Source organism: Leopardus geoffroyi, chromosome X (genome assembly GCF_018350155.1).
Source record: "Leopardus geoffroyi isolate Oge1 chromosome X, O.geoffroyi_Oge1_pat1.0, whole genome shotgun sequence".
NCBI lineage: Eukaryota > Metazoa > Chordata > Mammalia > Carnivora > Felidae > Leopardus > Leopardus geoffroyi.
The window spans coordinates 28,878,822-28,903,246 of NC_059343.1; the positions used below are offsets into that span (position 1 = coordinate 28,878,822).

Genomic DNA, 24,425 nt, shown 5'->3' on the forward strand with positions numbered 1-24,425 from the left:
TATATTTAATTTCTCTCTCATTCTCTCTCCCTTTCCACAAACTTCCCTCCCTCACTATTTTCATCACTGTTCAAACTTTGTGAGCTAACTGTAGACCGACATGAAATTCTAAGAAATAGTAGGTAACAGTATACCCTCCACCCAGTTTCCCCCAACAGTAACATCTGTAGTACACTATCACAATAAACAACAGGGATGAAATCCATCAACCTTATTCAGATTTCACCAGTTTTAATCTGAACTCTTCTGTGTGTTTTTGTGTTCATGTATTTATTTCTATATGATTTTATAGCATTTATAGACCAGTATGACTACCACCACAATGAAGATACAGAATGTATCCAGCACAAGGAACCGTCTGCGATCCTTTTACAGCCACAGTCACCTCCCTCTCACCTGCCCTCCATAGCCTCTGGCGGCAACAAGTGTGTACTCTTTAGCCACAACTGTGTCACTTTAAGAATGCCATATAAATGGAGTAATATGCTATGTGACCTTTGGAGATTAACTTTTTGTGTTCATTTTAATTCTCTTGAGATCCACCCAAGTTATTACATATAGACTTTTTTCTCTACTCAGCAGGATTCCATGGGATGGATGTACCAGCTTGTTGAATGATTCACTCATTGAACAAAATTTTGTTTCCAGTTCGGGGCTACTGTGCGTGAAGTTGCTATGCACATTCATGTACAGGTTTTCATGCGAGCACACATTTTCATTTCTCGGGGATAAATGCTCTAGAGTTGCATTTCGGGGTCATATGTTAAGCTCAGGTTTTCTGTAGAAAACTATTACATTCTTTTCCAGAGTGGCTGTAACTATTCAGTATTCCTACCAGCGATGCAGGAGTTATCTAGTTTTTCTGCATTCTTGCCACCATTGCTATGATCACTATTTTTTAGACTTTATGATAGATGTGAGGTAATACCTCACCATTTTTATTTTAAAAACTGTATGTCTGTAATGGCAATGATGTTGAAACATTTGCTATGTGCTTATCTGCCATCTGTGTATCTTCTCCACTGCAATGTCTATTCATGTGTTTTGCCCGTTTTCTCATTGGAGTTTTTGTGTTATTTTTTAATCTGAATTTTGAGAGTTCTTATATTGTAGCTAAAAATATTTTCTGCAGATATGTGGTTTGTGTATGTGTTTTCACATTCTGTAGCCTTCTTTCTCGTCCTCTTAACGGAGATGAAAATAACAACTTTTCTCCATTGAATGGCTTTTACATCTATGTTAAAGATCAGTTGGGTATATTTAGGTCCAATTCTAGAATCTCTATTCTGTTCCATCAATCTGTATTTATCACACCAACACTATCTTGATTACTGTGCCTACATAGTATGTCTTAATAGTGAGTAGAGGGACTCCTCCCACTTTGTTTTTCTGTTTCAAGTATTAAATCTCTAGATCAATTTTGGGATAATTGACACATCTTTACTATGCTGAGTTTCCTAAGTCACAAAAGTGGTAGGACTCTGAAATTATTTAGATCTTCACCTCTTTCACCAACATTTTGTGATTTTCAAGGGACAGATCCTATACGTATACTGTTAGATTTATACCTAGTTAATTTTCTTTGGAACAAATGTAAATTAAATTGTAATTCTAACTGTTTTAAAGTACTTTTAAGGTTACTTGAAATTTAAAATTTCAACTTCCTTTTAGCACTAACGAAAGAAGATAAATAATACACTGTGAAAGTACTTTTGTTTTTCTTACCAGTGGTATCAAACCTCACAAACAGAAACAGATCTTGGTACGGATTTGAAGAGACTAAGAGCTCTAAGCATTCTTAAAGTGTGAATACTGCTCTTTTACCAGAATTTATGCTATAAAACAAGAATGGCCAAAGGAAGTCTTTAGATTTCAGTCATTAAATGTATATTACCATATATAAAATCCTCTCATGTTGTAAACATTGTAATGTTTTTCCATAATATAAATTAAGAATTTTATATTTATTTTATTTCTATTCTTACATTTTAGAAAACAGCCATGTTTTAGGGTAACAACTTTCCCAGAAAGTAATACTTCCAGTAATATTTATTCACATTCTGATACACTCTAACAACTTACATCTATAATAAAATATGTGCTATTTCACTATACCAAACAAATGGGTGATTGAAAAAAAAGTTTTCACTCCTGAAATTAAGAGTTATGTTTCATATCAATCTTTCTTCCATTACTCTGTTCATTTAAATGCATACAAAGTGGCATTTGCAAAATTAATCATAATGTTGTCTAGGCAGACATAGCACTTAATAGAGTCCACCGTCTCAGTAGGAAAGGAGTCTGCCTGGTTTCAGCCAAACTTATTTGATTTAGAGTTAGGTAAATTTGATTAAATACAGACAAATTTATACTCATAGTTAACTCCTCAGTTGTCTATTTCTTTGCAGTCCATTCCATTACTAACAGTGTAAAGAACACATGGAATTATTAAGATTGCTACAGAAGACAACTTTTTCAATTTTCTGACTTCAGTAGAGGAGCATACAGATTTTACATTACAAAATCATCAGTCTCTTTTCCTAAAATTTCATTATGTTTCACATATCTTGGCCTTGCTGTGTTAAGTGAAGTGATAGGGTGCCAGGGCAAGCCCTGCTCACCCCCGACTTAATCAGCACACTAATAGTATAGCTATTGGTTAGAATCATAAGAAATTACCATTTTCTAGAAAGCCCAGAAATAAACCTCCAACTATGAGGTCAATTAATCTTCGACAAAGGACATAGAATATACACTGGGGAAAAGACCATCTCCTCAATAATTGTGTTGAGAAAACTGGACAGCAACATGCAAAAGAAGGAAGTGGGAGACTATGTTTTTCACACCATACACAAAAATAAACTCAAAATGGATTAAAGACCTAACTGTGAGACCAGAAACCTTGAAAATCCCAGAAGAGAGGACTAGTAGCAATTTCTCTCTGACATCAGACATAGCAACATTTTTCTAGATATGCCTCCTGAGGCAAGGGAAACAACAAAATTAACTACTGGAACTACATCAAAACAAAAAGCTTCTGCACACAAAGGAAATTATCAACAAAACTAAAAGACAAACTATGAAACGAGGGAAGATATTTGCATATGACATATCCCATAAAGGGTTAGTATCACAAATATATAAAGACTTCATACAACTCAACACCAAAAGCAACAAATAATCCATTTAAAATGGGCAGTAGACATGAAGAGACATTTCTCCAAAGAAGACATGCAGATGGCCCACAAACACATGAAAAGATACTTAACATCACTGATCATTAGGGAGATGTAAATTAAAACTACAATGAGGTATCACCTCATATCTCTCAAAATGGCTAGTATCAAGAATACAAGAAACAAGTATTGGCAAGGATGTAGAGAATAAGGAACACTCATGCACTGTTGGTGGGAATGTAAATGGATGCAGCCACTGTGGTAAACAGTATGGAGGTTCTTAAAAAAATTAAAAACAGAACTACTCTGTAATCCAGGATTTATACCACTGGGTATTTACCCAAAAAATATGAAAACACTGGGGTGCCTTGGTGTCTCAGTTGGTTAAGCGTCTGACTTTGGCTTGTGTCATGATATCACGGTTCATGAGTTTGAGCCCAGCAGTGGGCTCTCTACTGTGAGCATGGAGCCTGCTTCGGGGTCCTCTGTCTCCCTCACTCGCTCTCTGCCCTTCCCTGGCTCATGTGAGGGTGCTCTCCTGCTCTCTCAAAAAATAACGAAACATTAAAAAATGTAACAAAAACACTAATTCAAAAAGGATATATGGACCCTTATTTTATGGCAGCGTTATTTTGGAACCAGCCCAAGTGTCCACTCATAGATGAATGGATAAAGAGGTGGGGTATATATACAATGGAGTATTATTCAGCCATAAATGGAATATTATTCAGCCATAAAAAACGAAATCTTTCCATTTGCAACAACATGGATGTAGCTAGAGAGTATAATGCTAAGCTAAATAAGCCAAAGAAAGACAAATACCATGTGGTCCCACTCACATGTGGAATTTAAGAAACAAAACAAATAAAGGGGAAAAAAAAAAGAGACATACCAAAAATCAGAGTCTTAACTATAGAGAACAAGCTGATGATTATTAGAGGGGAGGTGGGCAGATGAAATAGGTGAAGGGGATTAAGAGTATCTTGACAAGTGCTGAGTAACATATACAATCGTTGGATCTGTATATTGCACACCTGAAGTGAATGTAACACTCTACGTTAACTACAGAATTAAAATGTTTAAAAATACTAAATTAATAATGGAGAAAAAAGAAATTTCCATCTTCAGGTTAAGAACAATCAAATAGCCGGGGTGCCTGGGGGGCTCAGTCGGTGAGCGTCCGACTTCGGCTCAGGTCACGATCTCACAGTTCGTGAATTTGAGCCCTCGGTCCGGCTCTCTGCTGACAGCTCAGAGCCTGGAGCCTGCTTCGGATTCTGTGTCTCCCTCTCTCTCTGCCCCTAACCCACTTGCATTCTGTCTCTCTCTCAAAAATAAATAAACATTAAAAAAACTTTTTTTCAAAAGAATTATCAAATAGCCATTTTACATGGCTCAACTTATACATGTATCTTAGATTATATATATATGGAGAGACGGATGAATGAAATGATTAGTGCACATGTGATTAGATGAATTAAGGAAACTTATATACAGAGAAATGAGGTTGTCTGGACACAATTATTCTACTGAAACAAATACTTTATGTTGGTGTATATATTTGATGAGATGATTTAAAACTTAGAGATTTTAAAAATAGTTTTAGGAGCTTAAAAGGTAGACTTTTACACATTTACTTCCTCAGTCTTGATCACTGTATTTCCTCAAGAATTAGAGAATTGGCCTCTTTTTCCAAACTAATGATTCTCATCTTAATACTCTGTTATCCATATAACACTCCTAATACATTATCCTAGTTTGACTTATAATATGTTATACAACGGTGGTTTTTTCACAGTGAATACTATCAAAAAGATTATCAATGCAGACATAAGCAGAAAAAGGAAGGGAAATGATAATGAATAGTCAGAAGCATAATGCATGTAGAATATAGGACAAAATTCCATTGATCTGAGCTCTCTTCGTATGTGCCCATAGACAGACAGACAGAAAGACAGACCCCCCACACACACACACATACATACACACAGTGGATGTGTCTAAAAATGGCTAGAGAGGCAGAAAAGAAAAATTCAGGGTCATACTCACCTTGCTCTGAACATGCGTGAGATTTACCTATCATTCTTTATTTAGTATTTACCACCTTCTATCTGCTATTATGGTTATCCATTATGAGGAATCATCATCATTATCACCTTCATCATCATCTTTGCTAACATCACAGAAAGAGCAGATGCAAATCATATGGAGGACAAGTATTATAAGAAAATAGGACCTGTACTCAGTTAAAAAAAAAAAAAAAAACAAAACCTTCAACCTTTTCCCTCTATTAAAGTCTGACAAGCTGACCTAAATGGGTAGTATGTTCCTAACAGTTTCTTTCACCCTTTCAATCTCCCCAGCTAATTACACTGTAATACTTCCATTAAGGTGAGGATAGAGCATTGCTGAGGGTCAGTTATAGGCCCTCTGTGAACAATAAACTAGAAAGACAAATGTGTATTTCACCACTTTCCATGTGCAAACAGTCAATTACAATTTTTGATGGATGGGTGACAGTTCAAATACAGTATGGAATTAAAAACCATCTACTACTGTACATGGCAGCATCAGGAGCCTCTCTAGCACCTCACATGATATCGTAAAGACACAGGAAAAGAGCCACACCGAGGAGTAATAGGAACTGTATTATTTGTTGCTTACAAAATGTCAGTAAAAGCTTTCCCTCAAGTTAGGCTTGAATAAAGAAAGATGTGACCTGATTCTTACAGCATGAGAGACACCATGTGCCAATGATACCACATAATTATTTCCTTTATAAATTGTTTATTTTTTGTTTTACCATGATGTTAGTGGCCATGGCCATAAGATGAGGAGTCAAAGGGTTAGAGGGTGAAGGGGTGGAAGGGAGATATATTGCAGTAGTCCTACGTTTTCTGAGTGTGACATTTCTCCTCTAATCACTGTTAGCTTCAAGGGCAGAAATCAGCTCTGATTAATCTTTCCAAAGCTCTCAATGCTCAGCCTAAGACATTCCATGTAGTATGTGCCCAACAAAAACATTAAATGAATGGTACTTGAGATAAAAGCAAGGAAATCTCTGTGCTTTATTAAGGAAACAGAAGGAATAAACGTAGATTTAGTGTATAAATTGATTTAAAGTAAATCGCTACTACCATGCTATATCTGTACAATATCTGTCCAGAGTTACTATGATGGCTGAATTTAAGAAATCTTTCAAGAGCAATACGGGGCTTGGTGCTGAGACTACGATCTCTAAGACAAGTTTAGCTTTTAGTATTATCCCACGTCAATTTTTTTTTCCCCACTTTCGTCTCAAACATCCTATCTTTGTCAGCACTATCCAGCATCATTTGTGCTGTTGGATAAATTTCTGTACTCAGTCTTGCTTGGATTAGTCAAGTATTACCAGTTTAAAGCTACCTCTTAGCTGTTTCCAGGTTTAGTTAAATAGGTAAAGAAACTATTTTCTACCCTGATAGAGTTGGAAGAAGTCACAGATATTATCTAGTACAGTAGCTTGTTTCAAGTTCTAAGGGTAGGACCGCTATGCCTAGAAGGTGTTAGTGGAAGTAGGTGAGCATTGAGTCATTTCCCTTTTCACATTTCATCTAGAATGCCTATCTTTTAAACTCAATTTTTGGTTGATTTCCACATAAGAGTTCTTTTCAAGACTAAGTCTTGGGGCGCCTGAGTGGCTCAGTCGGTTAAGCAGCCGACTTCGGCTCAGGTCATGATCTCTCGGTCCGTGAGTTCGAGCCCAGCATCGGGCTCTGTGCTGACAGCTCAGAGCCTGGAGCCTGTTCCAGATTCTGTGTCTCCCTCTCTCTGACCCTCCCCCGTTCGTGCTTTGTCTCTCTCTGTCTCAAAAATAAACGTTAAAAAAAAAAATTAAAAAAAAAAATTAAGCCTCATCTAGTCTATTACAGAGGTGGTAAAACATGGAACATCTGCTTCCATTCCCATTGCATATATGCTGGTATACATGGCACTAAATAATGACATCTTTTCCCACGAAATTTGGACACTTTCTGAAAGTTTGCCATAGCACTCCTGGAAACTACTATTAAGCAACCATATGTGGCGTGTTAGTAGTTGTTTATCCTTTCCATTAATTATTTCCTTTAACCACATATAATCGAATGCTTCCATTTTGGGATGAAAAGACAAGGCCCAGAACAGTAATGACTACTTCCCAATGACAAGTGGCAAAACGTGTTACTTCTAAGGCTCCTTAACTCCCAAACCAATGCCTCTTTTGATAACTGCCCTTATTATTCTCCCAAATTCACTTATTTGATAAAAATGAATGAAAAATTCAATCAGAGGTCAAACTACTGATAATATGCTCTCTTGGGTTGGATGTTTCCAGAAGTGGACCCTAAGAAGAGGACTTGAATGCACATAAGTTTATTTCAGAGGTGATCCCAGGAAGCACAGTAAAGAAGTGAGTGACAAGAAGCTGAAGGCAGCACAGAGTAAGTTGACAAACTTGTTGCCACTGTGATCAACCAAGGCTGAATTTCACTTGGAGACAGAGTTGTCTAGAAAACAGAATTGTCTCACCTGACAGGTAGAAAGGTGGAGAACTTGCCTCTCACCTGTTATGCACTATGGGCCATCCCAAATGATCTTACCTCTAGGAAACTTTTAGGTAGCTTCAAAGCAAGTGGAAACCATGAGACAAAGAATCAGATTGTAATACGAATTGGGAAGTCTACAGGGGAATGGTGGTTTCCCAGAATAGAGGGGAAGGCATCAAGGCCATCTGTTACAGGCGTCTAGTAATTTTGGAAGCATTGTTAGAAGCATGTCACTTTAACTCCTTTCAAAATAATGAAATAAACTTTTAAACAGTTTGGGTGAAATGATACTGTACTTGAAATAAAAATTTTACAGACTTAATAATTATTATAATGCTAGTTTATTATTAATTACATTGCATTTGTATTAGGATGAGCCTTAATGCATACAAATTTTTCCCAACCTTCAGAGGAGGTTCCATTTTACTTTTTAAATGTTTCTGATAAAATGAGATACACCTTCAGTCAATTAAAAGTACCAGCAAAACCATCTAGTTGGAAAAGGTTTCTACCTGGATCCACTACTGACAGTTCCCATACTGGCTGACACTATCACACTGACACAGCGATGGAGGTCACTGGTCGTACACCATGACCAATCCTCTCATTTTCCCCACGTATTTTAGACCAGCATTTATTCTCTAGCTTTGCCACATTAAAGGCTGTAAAGATTTTCCCTTGATTCATCTGGATACAAATGATTATCAAAAGGCAGTGTCTTTTCAAAAACGGAAAACAAGCTATCATCTATAACACATCTGTTTAATTTACAGAGGTTCTCAATGCATTCCCACGAGAGATTATGGTTATATCTTCCCTTACCTTTCCCCCAACTCACTGTTGTATACAAGGGCGATGTTTATTTGTCAACTATGCAACAAGTGTGATGACAGAGTGTTTTGTAAATGTAGTCACAGTATTTGATTTTCATGAACAGTACAGTAAAATGTACCATCTTCTTTGGTTACTGCAATTCTACAAAGTATTGTTTCATTCCCTAATACTGTAATGTGCACAACTGAATTGTGTCAGCCTCAATGTGTTTTTTAAACACAGTCCACTAAATTCCACCACAAACGAAAAGAACTGTACATAAATATCGATAAAGAGTGAAGACAACTTCTATGAGAAGCATCAAAATAAATAATTAAATATGCAAAGCTCCTGGCATGTGGCTTCCTGTCACAGAGAATTGTAAAGAATTGATACATTTTGGAACTGCTTTGCTATACAATCCACCCATCTCTGAGATTCTTCTCTCCACAGAGATGATTTCAGAGATCATAAAAAACTAAATGTGTCTACTTCGTTAATTCCTTACTATCACACAAGTGTGTATTAGAGGAAGGAGAGTGTGAACATCCCACATCACTGGACACGTCCATGGAATTATTACTCTCTGTGCAGCTGCAGCCTGTCCAGATGTGGACCTGAGGTTTAGGCTATAAACCAATCACACATTAGTTCCTCTTTTCTACTGCTGGCATTGTATATCCCCTACTTTCCAAACTCAAATCCTCTTGAATGTGGTTCTCATTTTCTAAAGAAAATTCAGTGGGGAAATGCAATCAGATATATACTTTTAACTGCAGGAATGATTTACAACTATAGTGCTAGATGAGCCCAAGTGGGTCATTGGTAAATTCCATCATTTTCTATGAGTGGTGAATGGAGGAAATAAATGGAAATAAATTCGCTGTGTTCTCCTTCACTAATATGCCCCAACTGGTTTACCTCAAACTTAACTGCCATTTTCCTCGTGGGTGATTTTACTTGAACCTTTAATTACGTTATTTTTATTGTTTTCTTAGCGGATAATTGGAATGAATGAAGAACTCAGGGGGAGGGAATGTGTAAATCACAAAGAAATAAAGCTTTAAAGTACTGTGCTCTATACATTTCCAATATGTAGGGTTACTAATATACTTTCATAACTAAATATGCAAACTTCCACCAGCATGAAATACACCAAAACTGTAACTTGCCTCAACTTATTTCCATTTCCCAGAGAAATCTTGAAACTCTCTTAGGTACTATGGTTAGTACATAGGAGTGAAGAAGGATGACACAAACATGATGCTATCATAGATTCAAACCAATCTGGTTCCCTCTGGGTACATCATTCATTCCAGCTCTAAGTAAAATTTGAGGCACTGTATTCCCAAGTGCCATGCCAAGGATAAAGCATGAAAGGAGAAATCACAATCTTCAGGCATCAATCATCTATACAAATCAACAACCTGAAAAGTGTAACTGAGCTAAGTGTTGGCTCAAGTATGAAGAGGATGCTACATAAGTATACACAGGAGTACACGATTCATCCAAAGATGAACAAGAGGCACCATCTACACAATCTGGGAAAATTTAAGATGTGCAACAAATGAATATGTGGGAGTCAGAACTGCTTTTGAGTGTCAAGTGGGGTCAACATACCCAAAGGCACGAGGAAGGGAAGTCTGTTCCGTTCAGAGAACTGTTCCTAAGGCTAGGGTAAGGCGTTCAAATTGGTGGGTGAAAAATCAAACCTGAGAACAAGGCAGGGGAGAAGTTGTAAAGTCCCTTTTCTTCCTTACAAGTTATTTCAATTAATTCCTCAAAGTAATTGGGAGCCACCTGTGGATTTAAGCAAGGGAATGACATTATATTTGGCTTTGAGAAATATGAACCTACCAGCCTCTGTGAAGAGTCAACTGGAGAGACCCATGACACACAGGTAAGTTAGGAAGCTATCATGGTATTCTAAGTGAGCTACACAGATTTGAACTAAGGCAGTGACTGCGGGTGGCATGGAAAACACACAGCAAAACTAACACAAACTTAAGATACAAAGAGACCCGAATCTGAATAAAGAGAAAATAATACTTATTACTGTAGTTATCACATAGGGTTGTTATGTGAGTACATGTTTTGTTAATTGTAAAGCTCTCTGCATTGAAGAAACTGCTACTACTGAACGCCCATGAATTACAGATCCTCAGTGTAAAGCCATGCCTACTTGTTCAGAAACAGCGAAGCAACTGTAACATTATTGTTTCAATGTGCTTCTCTCATACAAGAGAAAAATAACATGCTAGATACCTCATGCAGATTCTGATTTCTAGATGGAGGCACTAGAATGTGTGATTTCTCCATAAATAGGAACAAGAAATAGTTGGAATTAAAATCTAGGTGAGAAATAATAAGAATCCAGATAAATTGCTCTAATGACCTGAAAATGAAGAGTCTTAATACAGGGCTGGCCTCTTACTGCAAGAAAATTCAGCTAAAATATAGTCAGCGGATGTGAACTTACCTATCCATATTTAGGTTGTTTCGTTATCAAGAGTTCAGTTCAGTTACTAAAAGGATTAAACTCAACACTAAAAATGAGACTGCTCTGATTACCACTTTGAAAAAGAACACAAAAAAGAAAGTATTCAATGAGATTACAAGACCGGGAACATCTCTAAGACCTACTGCAGAAGCAGTCAAAGCAGATAGTGCCCCAAATCTTTCTTGTTCTATTCGTTTCCTTCCAAGCATGCACAGTGTAATCATTCAAAGAGTGTGATGTTCGAAATTTGATAAATTTGGTTCCATTTCCAGCTGTCTTACAAGTAGTTTCAAGTCACTAAGGCTCACTTTCTAGATCACTAATATGGTGATGATAAAACCTATGTCTGAGGTGTTCAACATACTATCTAATATAATGCATGACAAGTACCAAGTACTGCCTCTGGAATATAATTTTTTCCCATATACATTAGGTATTATTACCTTAGCAATGATGTTTTGCAGCCAACATTTGAAAGAATATTAGAAAATGTTCTTATTAATTCACCATGGAAAAATGGAACTTTGTTGAATTTGAAGCAAATGTGGAATGAGTAGACGGAAGTAACAACAATAAATATGAGAACATGCTGAAAGCAATAATAAAGATATGAAAGAGGAAAAATAAAACCCGACACCAAAAAGAAATAGAGGTTTAAATTTTGCATGGCCATGCTATACAACAGTTGGTTACTTGGGGACATTTCTGTTTGGAAAATCAAAGAGATGAATCATACCTCACTGTACTTGCTGTTATAATAACTCTATCATACATTGCTTGGCCTTTCTAGACAGGCAAGGAGCTCAAGTCAGCATAGCAGAAGGAACTTAAAGGCTCTACATGGTTTAAAAGACAAAGTCACACTTCAGTGTTCCAAGACTTCTGTTTCTGGTCTTACTATAAACTAGAAGTTTTAAGCAACTGTCCGTAACTCTACAGGTCCCAGTTTCCTCATCTGTCAAATTAAGACACTGGACTAAGTATTCTTTTTTTTTTTTTAATTTTATTTCATTGGACTAAGTATTCTTAAAGGGTCTCTGGGATTTAAATTCTAGGATTCTAAAAATTATACCTATCTAGATGTATGCAATAAATAAACACAATGTTCACCTTCAGTAAACAATAAAAAAATCTACATCAATAAAAAATACAAGACACCTCATTAGAAAATTAAGGATGAGACGAGAACAGTCTCTATACTAAAGATAACATCCACATGACCAACAAACACTTCAAAGGACTCTCCAATTCATTACTCATTAGAACAATAAATGACAATGAGGGCCACCTGGGTGGCCCAGTTAAGCATCAGACTCTTGATTTAGGCTCAGGTCATGCTCTCCTGGGATTTTCTCTCTCCCTCTCCCTCTCCTCTCTCAAAAATAAAATAAAACAAAACAAAATAAAATAAAATAAATATTTAAAATGACTAAAAGATACTGAAACTCCAAACCTTTCATATGCCGATGGTTAGTTAATAAAATTGTTTATCCACGTTTAAAAAAAACTACCTATGGGGCACCTGGGTAGCTCAGTCTTTTAAGCATCTGACTTAGGCTCAGGTCATGATCTCATGATCATGAGTTCGAGCCCTGATTTGTGCTCTCTGCTGTCAGCACAGAGCTCACCTCAGATGGTGTTGTCTCCCTCTTTCTCTACTCCTCCTCCAACTGCTCACTCTCTCTCTCAAAAACAAATAAACATTTATTTAAAAGACTACATAGCATTATCAACTAAAGGCAGACACTTGGCTCTTCAGTGACCCAATTTCACTTCTGGATGTTCAGAGTAGCATTATTTTTAGAGGCCCCACATGCAATCAACCCACACGGCCACCAACAGTAAATGGAGCAAGCGAAATTTAGCATATTCATGTGATGCCATAGTACACAACCCTGAAAATGCACCACAACTGCAAGCAACATAAGAGATGGATGTCACAAACATAATGATGAGAAAAAGACGACACAATAGAGGACATACTACATATACCCAATAATATACATTTTAGAAATGGCCTATCTATGGTGTGTTAGAACTCAGCATGATGTTTTTCATTGGGCAAGCATTGAGTGGGAAGGGTTAAGATTGAGGTTTGAGGATGCTGGTAATGATTTTCTCACTGTGAGTAATCACTGGAATGTTCTCTGTGAAAAATTCATTAACCTGTACACTTACTGATTTGTGCACTTCTTTGTTGTATTTCAATGAAAAAATTTGTAAAACCAACCCACACAGAACTGCTTTCACCTATAAAGGAAAATTTGTTCAATAAAGAATGCTGGGAGGACATTGTTCTTATGGTTAGCCTATATACCAGAGAGTCAGAAACACATAGTGATGCACACACATGCATGCATGCACACGTACACACACACACACACGTATAAAGAGGGAAGAGGCATACAAGGAAAGAATCATGAAGAGGGAGGATGGAGAAAAGACTTTCTAGACTATTCATTCAGAAAATATCCTTCTCTTTTGTTCCAAATTCTAATGTAAACATGTCTTTTTAAGTTCCTAGGAGTCAAGAATGAGGGTGAGTACCAGTTAAACTGGATGCTGTTGAAGTTGGATGAAAGCTTCAAGATTTAACACTATCTCATGGTACAGGTCTACACAGCACTAGGCCTATCATATATAAAATGTCATCCTGTGTAAAGGGCCTTTCTGTGCCATCTCTGAGATCTAATTCTGTGCTTAATTTAAGCATAGGTGAAATATTTTCAGGTAGCTTCTGATTAAAGATGCATATACAGTGAGCTAAGACAATATGATTATTTCTCCAAAGAGAGCAAAGGAAAGAGTCTCCATGTACATGACCTACTAACAGAAATAATTAGTTTTCTGTTTTAAACCTCCTGAGAGAAACTTTGCACAGCCACACTCACATACGTTTAAAAAGGCACAATCTCATCATCTGCAACAGACTTTTACAACACTGTAAAAGCTCTACCTTTTAGATCTGATTTCAGTGAAGATGGGCAATAGCTGGTAGGCATGGTCCTCCTTATTTTGAACAGAACTTTACGTTACTTCACCTTTTACTTTGAATTACTAACCATTCTTCACTGAATTTCTGCTCTTTCCCTTCAAGCTATCATTTTGGCCTTTGATGGACTTGCCAGTTCTCTATCACTCAGATGGGGAACCATGGAAGCCTCTAGAGCTCATTCCTAAGCTGGCTTTCCTGTGTGGAGTCCCAGCTGCTGCTGCCCTCTGGTAAACTGTCACTATAGATATTTTTTTCTGTCCTCATCCACATAAAGCACATTCATCTCTAAACTCCTCAGGGACCATTTCTTAGACATCTTGCCATAGCACAGAACCTGACAGAATTTATTAATAATTATTTGTTGGATGAATGGAAAGGAACAGATACATGTCACTTCAGTCAGTGGCCTCTAATCATGGAGAAATGGGCTCTGCTTCTCACCACCACAGTCCCCAGAGCCAGTCCATGAATGGGTCAGCAGGCAAAGGGAGATGAACCTGAGATTCCTACTCACTGCAGTATCATTTCTACGATGGCCAGCCTTTGATTCAATCTCCTATTTACTGTACTTGTTACAGAACATCAATGAAGTCATAGTACTTGCCTAAAACCCATCAAATCCCCCGTTAACAGTAACGTCACTTTCCATAACCCAGCTTAATTGGCGCTGTAATGCGTAATTCCACCCATAGTACATAGAACAGATATGTACTCAGTAACGGGTGAGTTACTCAGAATACGATGGTCCTTCAGATGGTAGCTACACTCATTATGGGGGAGCATTTTGTAATGTATTTCATTGTTGAATCACTATGCTGTACACCTGGAACTAATAGATGTCAACTATACTTCCATTAAACAAAAAGAGAATACTGATGATGTCCTTACGTTTTATCCTGGGAGCATGACCATCAATGGTTAACAATGCCATGAGCAGAGCAGATTGAGGCGGGTAAGTTGATTTTACCTACTTTTTCTTCTTTGCTCTTTGTATTTGTCTCCAGATTGCCAGGAATGACAATATTATTTGGGAACTCTGATAGGCACCATTTGCCTTCTAGTGTATATGGATACTGATGCATCTTTGTGCACTATCCAACCTTGAAGTTCAGCCATTCCCCACTTCCTGTGGAAACCTTTGTCCAGAAGAGTATCTTTTTCTCTTTAGTTTCTACAGTTCTTTTGCCTACTCTTTTTACCCATTTGTGTATTCCCTGCAGTGTACTTTGGACTCTGTAAGCCCAAAATCCACCAAAATTAGTTTTCTGGAGGCCAGTCATGCCAGACATGTCCTGGGAATGTCTTAAATTTCAAATTAAAGCCACGGTTCCAAAAGCAGTGTATCTGTGTAATATTTCAAGTAGCCTGGCTTTATTTAGAAACTTCAACGTGTACTGCAATGACTGTTTATGGTTCCAACTGTATAGATTTTTAAACAAGGGTCTTTTTCAAAATATTTATTTTCCAAAATTATCAAAAAAGGTACTGCACCTTTATAGCTAACTTTACTTTTTTTTGAAAAATTTTTAATGTTTTTATTTTTTTTGAGACAGAGAGAGACTGACCATGAGCAGGGGAGGGGCAGAGAGAGGGGGAGACACACAGAATCTGAAGCAGGCTCCAGGTTCTGAGCGGTCAGCACAGAGCCCGACGCAGGGCTCCCACTCACGGAGTGTGAGATCATGACCTGAGCTGAAGTCGGACGCTTAACTGACTGAGCCACCCAGGCGCCCCTCTACTTTTTTTTTCATTTAATTTTAAGACAGTGTGAACAAGTCCTGAAAACATTTATCAGTATCTACAGAGTGAATTATACTTGTGAAAAGTTTTATCTGTGCAGATAATCTATAAATTTCTTACAAGTTAAAAAATAAAAAGACTTAAATCAATTAAAGCTTTAAGGTACTATGACCTAATAATATTCGTTAATTTATAAAATAGAAGTCGAAGTATATTTATCTCCAACTCCCAAAATTTAAATTGCCCTTCAAGTTATGATTATTTGCTTCCTTGCTATTATTTTGTTAGTTTTTTCCTTTGACCCTAACATATATGAAGATTTTAGGATAAATGAAGCACCAACACCTGTGTTAATGTAGGAACTATGTGTAAGAGCTACACAGTCAGATAACCATCTCTGCCCTCAGTGACTTATGTTTTCCTGAAGGACCTCTAAATTACACAAATATTTTAATTCTTTCTGTTATATAACAACTTGAAATATACTTTAAATCAAAGAGAAAGAGTCAAATTTATCTCCTTTCTAAAACAACTAAAACACAGTGAGTTCTTATTTGCTAGACTAAGAGACAAGGAAAAAGTGAAATAAATGGAAAACCAATTACTTTTAAACCTGAGGGGTTTTTGTTTGCTTTTAATATTCTCACTTAAAACAAACAAAACATAAGACACAAAATCTTACCAACACACTCTGCAAAATGCTCCATTTTCAAAACAAGATATGCTTGTTTTACCTATCACTGGTCTTTAGTAGAAAGAGACCTAAAAAGACTATCTTGGAAGGACCGTGTACTTGGCTAATTCCCGGAGAAGCTCAGTATTTATGAGGAATGCCAGCCAGACCTCAATATTCTTACCCTTGGAATCAAGAAAAATATCAAAATCTTTGATAGCAATAACTAGAACTAAATTTGCCAGGGGTAGAAGTCCTCCTTTTATCAATGTCAGGCACGAAGCAATCTTTTCCTGTAAAGCGAAAAGCAAGCCAACTAAGAAAAAGATTTGTGTGACTACAATTACATAAAATTGACTGGATGGATGGAAACAATACTTTTTAAGAATCTTTTCTTTTTTCACTTAACATGTTGGTTTCTATTTCCTTCTAAGATAAAGAGGAAATCAAATAGTTTTCACACACAAATCAGCTACCTCGCGACAGTTTTTTCTCAACTGTCTCTTCTGCCTTCCCTGAGCTTTATCCTCTTCCTCGCTGAGTCGCCCTCATCGCTCCATATCCCTAAACCAATAGGAAGAATTTCCTTCAGACCCTTAAGCCTTGTATCTGTTACCATAGAGACAGGCATCACAAGATAGCTGCTCAGTAACATCCTCATGGAAATAAAATAAGAATCCTATGGGTTTCACAGGAATTTCCAGTGCTACCAGTGAGTAGAAGTGATACCCTGCCCCGGGGGCGGGGGGGGGGGGGGGGTGGCGGGAAGAAATGCAGGGATTCTAGTTTCACGGTCATGGAGATACAGAGGTTGCCTTTTACGATGGTAAATCCTGAATCCTTTTAATTCTATGCTTAGCATCTCATGATGGTTTCTCATATGATTTGGAAAAAAAAAATCCCTTCTCTTCTATCCACGTGTTCAGAGTAATCTAAATATCTCACTGCTAACTTTTAACTCTACCATACCTCATCAATCACTTTCTAACGGCCTCAACTGTTCTTGTATATTGCAGTGCCCAGACTTTTACTTTGCTCTTCTTTGATCCTCTTTTCCCTATTTGATCAAGAGAAATTTCATCTTTTTAAAAGATGATAACCTGCCCAGAATTCTGTAAGGCAAAAGCTGCCTAGACAGTTTACAGACCTATGAAGAGGGAAAGGATACCTGCAGGAAGTGATTTCCACTCACTTTACCTTGTTTCCCAGTGACTTGGGCACTTTCAGGAAGTCTACTGTAATCACATAATATCTGAAGAGCAACAATAAAAATAACTGAATCTGACTAAATAGATAAGCTCAGCAAATTCACCGGGCCCCGGCAAAGCAGATGTGAGTAACTGCAGAGACCTCCAATTTTCTCTGGCTGACATTAATAAACATTCCTCAGCAAAGCAAATCTCTCTATCCGTCAATAGCCAAAACGATTCCATCGGTAACTTGTGAGCTGTGTATCTGAATTGCTTTTCAATGCCCATAGTACTTTACTACTTAAGGTGGTTGCAATTCTGTTTGTGGTCTTCAGAGGATATTTAATTGTGAACCGGGTTGTTTCTACCACTCGACTTAATGAGCAAAAAGGGAAGTTCTCTTATCGTTGAGAGATGAGGCCAGCAAACTTTTGCTACCAAGGGCCAGGCAGTAAATATTTTTGGCTTTGTGGCCCATATGGCCTCTGTCATAACTACCTAACAGCTATGTTAACATGAAAACCACCTTAGACAATATGTCAACAAATAGGCTGTGGCTAACTCCCACTAAAACTTTATTAACAGATGCTTAAATTGAAATTTCACGCAATTTTCATATGTCACAAAATAGTATTCATCTTCTAAAAACTCGTTTAGAAATGTAAAAGCCATTCTTAGCTAGCTGGCCAAACAGGAGGAGGTATGGCACTTGAGCCATCTTCTGCTGACCCTAGCCTGGAGGGTCCCAGGGGAGTAGGAGAGACACTGAAAGACAGGAAAAGGGGAATACAGTTTTCATGAAATGATCATAAACACAGATTCTTAAAATTAAGTATTCTATCAAACATCTCCTTCTTCAATTGCTCTTTAGTGAAGGAAATCAACTCCCAGCAATGAACACTTTTCGAACCAGGCATACATAGCATACTTCACAGAGCAGTATTTCTCTGCTTATACAATTAACTGGAAGAGCATTTTTTTGTTCCACCACAGAGGTACAAATGAGTCTAATCCTTCTTCCATATCACGGCCCATTTAATATTTGAAGAAAGTTTACCTTTTCTTTATTGTTGTTCATTCAATCATCTTTCACCTTTCTCCCTCTTCTAGTAACTTCAATGCCCCTCAAATGTCGTAGCTCCTAGAGCCTTTCACCAGCCAGACATTTTTCAAAGAACACGCTCCCAAATGTTTTAGTTCCTGAGACCATGATGTTCCTCCAAAAACAAAAACAAACAAACAAACAACAACAAAAACTTCCTACTAAAATGCGTTCCCTCTTGTTTCTTCCCTTCCTTAAAGGATACATATCCAACAACATCGCTGGATTTTTTTTGTTGTTGTTCCAATACTACAGGAGATTATGACTGACACTGAAATGAAGGCCAACCAAATCATTAAGTCTTAGTCAATGAATTATTGTTAAGCTTTAACTCTCTCACATACTGTACTTGGTTTGATTTTTGAACCTTAGTGCAGGATCTTATTCCTATTAAAATTCATCATTTTGGTCTCTGCATTTTCCAGGTGGTCATAATCCTTTGGTACCCTATTAATTCAATTCATTTGCTCTCCTCTCCAGCTAAACTATTTTGATCTTCCTTCATGTTTTGAGTATTAAAATTTCAGAAACCAAGTAGGGCAAATATCAGAATTACAGGGCACACTGTGAGAAATTAGGTCCAAATCAGATAGAGCCAAATGAATAAAACTACATCATAGTCCTGTGAAAGGCTGCTTCCTGGTTTACAATCATTCAATTAATGCACCAAAGGCAGAATAATTTAGTAATTTAATTAATCTCTCTGAAATATCAAATGGAAAACATTTCTCCATCTTCACTAAATCATAAAAATCTTCAATAAATCCCACAGTATAATCAAGCTAACTAACCAAATCACATACTGTTTCCTAGAACCTTGGGGGAACTCCGGTCTATACTACCTTTCCCCTGATTCTAAACCAGCCCATCTACCTCAGGAATGCTTACTTACTCCCAGTGAGAGAAAATTACTGCTCTTATTTTTCCAAAAAAAAATTTCCAGTGTGAAGAGGTACTTAATATCCCCACTCTAATGAAGGACTGTTTTCCTTCTTGCTCATTTTAGTTTGTTACCTCCAGGACCAATTTTCAATGCCGTCTTGGCACTCTCTTTTTTTTAAGAGTTTTGATTCCTTTCTCAAATACGTGTGTGTATCTCTGGGTGTGTGCACACATGCTTATGTGGTTTGTTTTTATTTGCTTTTTCATTCTTAAAACTTGGATGCCAGGAGGACTAGAGAATAAGAGGGAAAAGAAAGCTTCTGGGGAACAAGATTTTTAAGAGTATTTCTCTTTTTTCCACACGGTCACTTTTATGGATGCAGAAACAGCATTTCACTAATATTCAACACATTTTCATGGTAAGAGTTATTTGATCAACAAGGAATAGGAGGTGCATTAGTTAGCCAGAGCTGGCACAACAAGTGTCACAGAACGAGTGGCTGAGAGAACAGAAATGTATGTTCTGAGTTTTGGAATAGTTAAACTGATAGCATCTCCCCTTGCACCTCTTTTGGGAAGAAGAGCGATACATTTCATCTGAAGGTGGGTAACTCAATCACAAGCGGGCATTTTCACTGGACAATTCAAACGGACACTTACCACCATTAAAAAAGAACCAAGGGACATTACTGAATTAAAAAAAAAATGATGTTCCATTAGATTGTTTAACTTAACGATACAAGTAGTTGCTCCAGTTGTTTTTATAGTATGAACGCCTTGGAGAAAATAATCTAGGTGTGTAGATGATCAGGTAAAACCCACAGACATTTGTACAAGTAACGAATTCCATAGCAAAAAAAATATTTCAATCTTTACAATCTATTTCACCTGTCTCATCTCTTTTTCATACACTCTGATCTTGCATGTTTCTTCCTCCTCTTCCACCCCCCGTCCCCCCCACCCCCACACCCCCAACAAACCTCTTCAGAAAACAGAGAATTAGGCAACTGGGATTTGCAGACCTCACGTGGTCTTGTCACTGTGCAGGCTAATCATCTCTCAGAGCTGGAGAGACTGGCCAGCCTTTCCAACTCTTACAAAGGCATCCGGCAATAAGGGCATGCCTGCTCTTCAGGTGTGTGGCCCAAAGCCTTGAAGATTTCATTAATAATCAACAGCTGGTGCCACCTAGTGTCTGTCCTCTCCATTCATCAGTGGAATCGAATCCAGAGTACTTCCCAGTCACAAACGAAGCAACCTGAACTAACAACAAAAAAACTACAGTGTGCGGAGTCCAGTGGCTGATTTAAATTACACTATCTTCATTGAAAGGAAAAACTTCTTTTTTAAGTAACTATGGTAACAGGAGCGTGCGCCTAACAGGAAGCTTGGATTCTTCTCACAGGGAGACAATTCACAAAAGCAGAGTCCTACTAAAATATGTAATGTCAAAGAGTTTTTCCAGACTTGAATGGTCACTTAAAATGGTTATGAAGTTGGAAAATAAAATTGGCAGAAAAGAACAGTATTTTAGGCAAAAGTATAGACACAGGTTTTTGTCAACCAAGAAATAACCCTCTGTCACCTGACGCAAAAATCTCTGCCAGTCTTCGAGCTTCCCAAAGATTAAACAAGTACTGAAACAGACTGTACAAAAGCACATACAGCACTCAGAAGTATTAACAGGAAATAATTAGGCTGCCTGAACCACGTTGTTTAAAACGTGTTTGCTGCTAAAGCTAGACATCTAGAAAACTATTTTCTTTCATGCTATAGGTATGTATTATGAATTATAGATTCAACAACAGTTAGGTATGCTTCAAGGTTAAAAAGCACTCTCTACATGTAGGACTATTTTTCAAAACCTAAGTTAGTAATTAATTGGGAGGAATCCAAGTGGTATATTTAGCCCATCAGTTTCTAATTGATTCACCAGTATGTAAATACATGTTGTTTTAAGTCACTCTTTCCAAGAGGAATACGTAATTGAAAAACATGGACTAACATTCAGGGGAAAAAGTTACATAACAGCCAGTAGTGTTCCTTGACCACACTGACTGAGGTATTACAATTACTAGAGAAAAGATACAGCATATATGAGCAATACCGTACACATCAAAACGTCATAGTAGATGTTCATACATGATAGCCTATTAACTTGGATGATTTAGCTACTCAGGTTATTGGAGAGACAGGGCAAAGAGCTGAAAGATTCTGTATTATACAGATAATTAACAACCATGCTTTGCACACTCAAGAAAATCTATTTCTATATTATTTGACATGTGTTTTAAACAATCACTTGTTAAAAACAGCTTTGAATGTTTTATTTTCGTGTTACCCTAGTGGTGATAAAAATTATTTCAATATGTTCGGTCCGATATATAGTCAGTGACAAATCCCCATGACAGCGTCTGAAGATAGAATATGGAAACGATGCCTAGTTTCCACAAAAAGCTTAAATTGTTCCTCTTTTCCCAAAAACTTTATTTTTGGAGCCAGATACAGTCTAGGCTCATGCTTCATTTGTTTAAAAGTACTTATAAGTGTAATCCACTGACTGTATGAGAAAGAAATATTGCAAAACAGCACAAGGGTGCTAAAAATTGTACGCAGGCAAGGGAGAATGTACGACAAAACTCATTAAGGTCTCAACATAATTAAATAAATAAATGCTCCAATTTTCACTCATTTATCATTTTCTGTCATTTTTCATTAACAGCTTTCAAAAAGCCCTATCTGAAACAAGCTGATACAGAGAAATTAAGAGCAGTAATCAAGCGAGAAATGATAGACCAGCTGGGTCGACATCAACTTGGCAAAACGTGAATACAGTTCAATAGCCGAAACAGATGCTGGAGTTGTTGAAAAACCCTGCAGGAGATATTGATGTATTTTCTTTATAGAATGCAGAATGACTGAATAAATGTCAAAAGCTAGAAACTGATGAGGAGAAAAGACTGACAGCCAAACTCCTTATAAAACAGGAACGAAGTGTAACAATTTTCAACCTATCCAAACATTCTATACATTCTCCTTTCTGTCAATATCTGAACACGCCAATAGATCAATCATTCCTTGTAACTAAATAGCAGATAACTGAGTCGGGGTAGATTTCCCCATAGATTCCCCCCAACCACCCCCACCCCCCCGGTCATCATCTACCTGGAGAAACCCAGACTCTTGAAAAACACTTTATTCTAAAATCTCCTAACACAGATTTCTATCCCAGAAGTGTTTTCTTGAGATTGGAGGCAAGCACACCCCCCAAAAATCTAACGCAGCACAAGGAAATGTTAAAATCCCTTCTGTAAAAGCAACACTGTTTGCAGAGTTTGAAGAGCTCGGCAACAAACCCCAGCTACCAACAGCTGCTTGTTCAAACATATGCTTTGTCATGGTCAGCTTCTAATTGTATTCATAATGATGTAATAGCTTTAATAATCCTACCTTCCATGCCAGCTGTTTTTCCTGTCACTCCATCATGCCAATAAGTTGGCTGCTGTAACAAATCAAGATAGTGCAAAACAGCATCTTTCTCCTGATTCTGTCATCTTCCTGAAAGCATTCTATTACTGCCGACTGCTGGGAACCAGAAAGTCTATTTGAATTCCAACAGCTCCCCTTTCGCATGATTCAAGTTAGGTTAGGTGGGCATGCCTAACATGATTCTCTCAGTCATTTATTATGCAGCTGCCACAACGTCGGTGTGGTAACCACTCTGACTATCTGATACGTCAGTCGAACAAAACCTACACCTCGGAGCAAACACATGAGCCAGAGCAGCGTTCTGCATTTAACGAGCATTCTTCCTGCCTAAAAAAACAGCGGATCTGCAAATCTCTTTCAGGATCTACTCGGTCCTCTGTACAGATGCAAAGCCTTTGGATTAAAATCTTTCCTTAACTATACCAAGAGGAGAGCTCCTCTGCCACACATCATATTATTCACAGAATTCCGGCTGATTTTCACTTATCTTCACAGCCTTTTAAGGGGAAAAACTCTCTTTTCTGATTGTACTTTTTGAAATGAGGATGCTGTGGGCTCAGCTCCATGTCTCTGCTTTAGTACAAAATAGAGCATGCACTTTCTCAAATAGAATTTGCCCCTGTGATTCTATGGAAATTTGTCTAATAAGAGTTGTTTTTGAAGAAAACATTTATTTTGCATATTGTAGACATTTAAACTGCTTCTGTTTGTTTCTCCCAAGAGTGGACTTTACACTTGATATTCTGACTTACAAAAAAAGCTTTCTTTAGAAAGTAGGATATTAAATTAGCTGACGCTCACACATAACTTATTTACCAAGTAAATAAGTGTCATTTCAGGAGAATGGAGTTTGCGTTTTCAAGATACCCATGCATGAATCAGTACTTTCTTTAATTAAAATTAATACTGTAGGGACGATGGCAATTGTATTTAAAAGTTGTCAGTATGCCTTTCTTGGTAAATTAATATTTATAGTTTCAAAAGACAAAACAGAAAAAACATTTAAGTTTTTTCCTGCTAAAAATAAAGGGGGGAATTGAGGAAATCTTCTTCCCCTTTCAGTCATCTAGCAGGCATTCAGCTCTGAATAAAAACCATCCCCCGGCCCCACAAAAAAGTCAAGAGCTTATTGGGAGCTACATGAAGAAAATAGTTCATTTAGCATGTATGAGATATATGCCAAGGTCACTGTTCTGACCAAGTGGTTCCCTAAAGGGTGTCTGTCTGTGTGTTGTGTATGTATGTATATATACATTTTAGCTATTCTAACTCCATTTTATTTTTATGTAACACACACCAA

General features: G+C 37.4%; 1 protein-coding gene across 1 annotated transcript in view; it reads right to left on the reverse strand.

Annotated features, from left to right (window-relative positions):
* DMD (dystrophin) overlaps nucleotides 1-23,313 on the reverse strand; it is a 2,127,700-nt gene extending 2,104,387 nt beyond the window's left edge. The window contains exon 1 of the mRNA XM_045472664.1: nucleotides 23,087-23,313. Coding sequence (XP_045328620.1) covers nucleotides 23,087-23,093 — 7 coding nt within the window. The 5' untranslated portion in view covers nucleotides 23,094-23,313. The remainder of the gene's footprint in view (nucleotides 1-23,086) is intronic.
* Between the last annotated feature and the right edge of the window lie 1,112 nt (nucleotides 23,314-24,425).